Source organism: Copadichromis virginalis, unplaced genomic scaffold (assembly GCF_057382275.1).
Source record: "Copadichromis virginalis isolate Kocher_CV1m ecotype Utaka unplaced genomic scaffold, C_Virginalis_male_GT1.1 unmapped_scaffold_1, whole genome shotgun sequence".
NCBI classification, from domain to species: domain Eukaryota; kingdom Metazoa; phylum Chordata; class Actinopteri; order Cichliformes; family Cichlidae; genus Copadichromis; species Copadichromis virginalis.
Window position 1 is genome coordinate 8700486 of NW_028188589.1, and position 4961 is coordinate 8705446.

The 4961-nt window shown below is 44.1% G+C and overlaps 1 protein-coding gene across 1 annotated transcript; it reads left to right on the forward strand.

The window, feature by feature from the left end:
* Nucleotides 1–2832: 2832 nt before the first annotated feature.
* LOC146679765 (protein NLRC3-like) lies at nucleotides 2833–4682 on the forward strand. The gene is made up of 2 exons (XM_085450429.1): nucleotides 2833–2857; nucleotides 2899–4682. The coding sequence occupies exons 1-2, from the start codon at nucleotides 2833–2835 to the stop codon at nucleotides 4680–4682; spliced, it is 1809 nt and encodes a 602-aa protein (XP_085306555.1).
* The last annotated feature ends 279 nt before the right edge of the window (nucleotides 4683–4961 follow it).

Here is a 4961-nt window from a genome sequence, read left to right on the forward strand (position 1 = left end):
TCCATTACTTTTAATCAAAGTGTTCTGTGTAATATGTGTAATAATGACTGTTTTGAGTAATGACCAACACTGATCACAACAAAGAGGAAATGCCTCCAACATGCACAAACATTTGAGCCACAACATGCAGTTAATGTGCACAAATGTCTTTGATATGCTGCTCAGTGATGGTGGTGACTGTCAGAGCAGAGCTACTGAGAATCAATAAGTAATATCAATGATGGGATCAGAATCACTAAATTCTTCTCATCCCTGTCAGTATCATACATGTGCTGTATAATGTGATAAATGTAGAGGTGCTGGCTGTTCTCTCACTCTGCTGTTTAGCTGTAAAGGACGCCTCCCTGCCTTTGTCTCATTCATGACCTTTAATAGTCTCTTCTAACATGCAGAGATCTGTATGATCTGTTTCATAGAGTCTAACCAGCCTGTACAGGTAACAACAACAGTCACTGCATCACTGACACACAAACGTCATCTCTGTCAATAACAACATTCATACATGGAATAAAAACACATCAGTGGATCATTGCTGGAGCTGATGTTTGTGCTCCTGGTGCAAAGGCTCTCAGTTTCCTCCTTGAAATAACATCAGTGGTGGGTCAGCGACATGCTTTCTTTCCCTCTCAGGTTTAAATATCTGGGACTCTCCACCGTTTGGTTTGAGAGCTGAAGAAGCTTCTCAGATGAAACGTCTTCCAGAAACTTAAAGACGTCTCTTTTCTCTCCAAGCTCCTTAGATCACATGACCTGGATGACTGAACCTACAGACATATTGACCTGGTTTCATGGTCACATGACAGGTCAGAGGTCAGTTCCTCCTGTTAATGTGAACTCACTGAGTGTTTGTGGTTTACCTCTCAGACTGACTGAAGACGATGATGGAGGAAGAGGAGGACAGAGCAGAGTCTGCAGGGTCCAGCTGTCCGTCTGTGAGGAGTGACCGGTCCAAAGGTCAAAATCCAGCCTTCAGTGGTGAACCTGGAGCAACGAGGTCAGAGAGCTGAACTCACTGAGTAACAGAAATAATTCTGCACTGACATTATAATCAGTGTTGACTCTGGTTGATTGTCTGACTGTGTTTGTGAGCTGAGAGGAAATGAAAATGAGTTTGTAACAAAAATCAGTTTTGTCCAGTTTTCCTGTAAAAAGCTGAACTCTAATCTAAGAGGATGTTACTGACAGGAAACAGCTGCATTATCTGCAGTCTGTGTGATCACAGCTGCTTCAATCATGTTTGTGTCTGCAGAGGTCAGAGGTCACAGTCTGCAGGGTCCAGCTGTCCGTCTGTGAGGAGTGACCGGTCCAAACTTGAACCTCCACTCTTCAGTGGTGAACCTGGAGCAACGAGGTCAGAGAGCTGTGATGACTCCTTTACATGTTTGTGTTTCCTGGATAAATATGACCTGAAACATCCTCAGATTGTTACAAAGATTCATTAAAAAGAAAACAATGAAAGAGAAAAGATCCAAATGTTCGACTTGGTCATTTGCTGTTTGAGGACAGTGATGCTCATATCTGTGGGGAAAGTGTGACCTGAGTGGGTTCATGTTTGTCTTTAAAGAACAGAGCTGCTCTGATTCTCTTTGTGTCTGATCTGTTAAACAGTCTGAGAGGTCACACAGAGACCCAGCAGCTAAAGCCTGGATCATACTGGCTGCTGTTACTCCATCAGGACAACACTGAACCACAGTGGTGTGGATGTAGTGGATAAATCCCACCATACTGATGCTCAGAGTTAACCACAGGGAACAAAACCAGATGTTACCTTCAGATTGTGACCTTTGGAGTGGACGATGCAGATTTCAATAGAGAATAAATGTTGTTGTTTTTCAGCTGTGAAGAAAGAATCTAATTTTCTGAACTGAAGAATTTATGATGCTGGAAACAACATGGAGACTATAACACAACATTTCCACTGTGTTCATAGAATGAATGTAAAACTGTCAGACATTCATTAAATATGCAAAATGTCCACAGAAGCATCAGAGGGTCAGACGTGAAGCACTCAGTGATTTTGATCAAATGACTCATCAGTTATTGATCTGTACTACACTGATCTACCACGTTAGTAAAGCTAGTGTTCTGGTGGTGGAGGGAGACTCGGATCATGTTCTGGTTTTGGAGCAGTGATCTGCTGATGGTTCAGTTTGATGAGCTTCTTCAAAATCATCCCTGACATCACCACTGAAAGGACGTCCATGAAAACAGACTGAAAATTACTGATATGTTCACAATCTGAGAGTTTAAAACTTGACAGACTTGATTCAGATGAAGTTATTTGAGCAGAAACTCCTGGATCTTTATCCTGTGTGGATCTAATCCTTCATGGTTCCTCCACAGAGTGGACCAGCAGAGCTCAGAGGTTCCCAGTGGTCAGTCTGCCCAGCAGCATCAAACACAGCTGGACTCCATATTTATGGTCTGTACATGTACAACAACTACTGTTACATCTGTTCTGTTCACAGTCATCTCCATGCTGCTCTTTGTAGACCAGTGGATCGTCAGTGTGTCCAACATGGATCTGATGTTTGGCTCCATGATTTCAGTCTGATTGGCTCATTCATAAATATTCTGTTCCAGCTGCTGGAGGACAACATCATCACTTTTGTGAAGAACGAGCTGAAGAAGATCCAGAAGGTTCTAAGTCCAGATTACCCAGAATGCTTAGAGGATCAGAGGAGCAGCAGCAGAGAGGCATTTGTGAAGATCACAGTGGACTTCCTGAGGAGAATGAAGCAGGAGGAGCTGGCTGACCGTCTGCAGAGCAGTAAGAGGATTTATCTAAAGATTTAAGCTGCTGGATAAATGAACATTTCCCAGAGATGGAAGATGGAGCAACATGTTTTAAAGATTAGTTCTTTTTGGAATTGAGTGTTTATTTTTCTTCTCATTCAGAACTTCCAGCTGCAGTTTGTCACCGTAACCTTAAATCCACCCTGAAGAAGAAGTTCCAGTGTGTGTTTGAGGGGATCGCTAAAGCAGGAAGCCCAACCCTCCTGAATCAGATCTACACAGAGCTCTACATCACAGAGGGAGGGACTGCAGAGGTCAATGATGAACATGAGGTCAGACAGATTGAAACAGCATCCAGGAAACCAGACAGACCAGAAACAACAATCAGACAAGAAGACATCTTTAAAGCCTCACCTGGAAGAGACGAACCAATCAGAACAGTGCTGACAAAGGGAGTGGCTGGCATTGGGAAAACAGTCTTAACACAGAAACACACCCTGGACTGGGCTGAAGACAAAGCCAACCAGGACATCCAGTTCATATTTCCATTCACTTTCAGAGAGCTGAATGTGCTGCAAGAGGAAAAGTTCAGCTTGGTGGGACTTGTTCATCACTTCTTTACTGAAACCAAAGAAGCAGGAATCTGCAGCTTTGAAGACTTCCAGGTTGTGTTCATCTTTGATGGTCTGGATGAGTGTCGACTTCCTCTGGACTTCCACAAAACTACAATCCTAACTGACCCTAGAAAGTCCACCTCATTGGATGTGCTGCTGATAAACCTCATCAGGGGGAAACTGCTTCCCTCTGCTCGCCTCTGGATAACCACACGACCTGCAGCAGCCAATCAGATCCCTCCTGACTGTGTTGGCATGGTGACAGAGGTCAGAGGGTTCACTGACCCACAGAAGGAGGAGTACTTCAGGAAGAGGTTCAGAGATGAGGAGCAGGCCAGCAGGATCATCTCCCACATCAAGAAAGCTCGAAGCCTCCACATCATGTGCCACATCCCAGTCTTCTGCTGGATCACTGCTACAGTTCTGGAGGATGTGCTGGAAACCAGAGAGGGAGGACAGCTGCCCAAGACCCTGACTGAGATGTACATCCACTTCCTGGTGGTTCAGGCCAAAGTGAAGAAGGTCAAGTATGATGGAGGAGCTGAGACAGATCCTCACTGGAGTCCAGAGAGCAGGAAGATGATTGAGTCTCTGGGAAAACTGGCTTTTGATCAGCTGCAGAAAGGAAACCTGATCTTCTATGAACCAGACCTGACAGAGTGTGGCATCGATATCAGAGCAGCCTCAGTGTACTCAGGAGTGTTCACACAGATCTTTAAAGAGGAGAGAGGACTGTACCAGGACAAGGTGTTCTGCTTCATCCATCTGAGTGTTCAGGAGTTTCTGGCTGCTCTTCATGTCCATCTGACCTTCATCAACTCTGGACTCATTCTGATGGAACAACCACAAACAACCTACTGGTGGTTTAAACCATCTGTCCACCTGATTGCTGTGGAGAAGGCCTTACAGAGTCCAAATGGACACCTGGACTTGTTCCTCCGCTTCCTCCTCGGTCTTTCACTGCAGACCAATCAGACTCTCCTACGAGGTCTGCTGACACAGACAGGAAGTAGCTCACAGACCAATCAGGAAACAGTCCAGTACATCAAGAAGAAGCTCAATGAGAATCTGTCTGCAGAGAAAAGCATCAATCTGTTCCACTGTCTGAATGAACTGGATGATCGTTCTCTAGTGGAGGAGATCCAACAGTCCCTGAGATCAGGACGTCTCTCCACAGATAAACTGTCTCCTGCTCAGTGGTCAGCTCTGGTCTTCATCTTACTGTCATCAGAAGAAGATCTGGATGTGTTTGACCTGCAGAAATACTCTGCTTCAGAGGAGGCTCTTCTGAGGCTGCTGCCAGTGGTCAAAGCCTCCAAGAAAGCTCTGTAAGTAAATCTGTGATCATAGCTTTAGCTTTTAAATGTTTATTCTAGTTAACACAGATCAGGTGGAACAACTCAAATAAAATATCAAAAATATTAAGTGGTCATCGGTACTCAGTTTGTTCAATACTGAATACAATGGAGCACAAATTGTCCACGTTTCTGAAATATTTCTGGGTGTAACTGTCACCAAAGTACAATTTAGACCTGGCCTGTGGTTGTTATCTAAGTGATAATCATCAATTCTACTAAAACAAATACAAAATAAAGAAATTTGACACATTCT

Coding starts and splice junctions, on each gene's coding strand:
- LOC146679765 (XM_085450429.1), top strand. CDS start 2,833: ATGGAGCAACATGTTTTAAAGATTA. Junction 2,858..2,898: donor GCAACATGTTTTAAAGATTA/GTTCTTTTTGGA, acceptor CTTCTCATTCAG/AACTTCCAGCTGCAGTTTGT.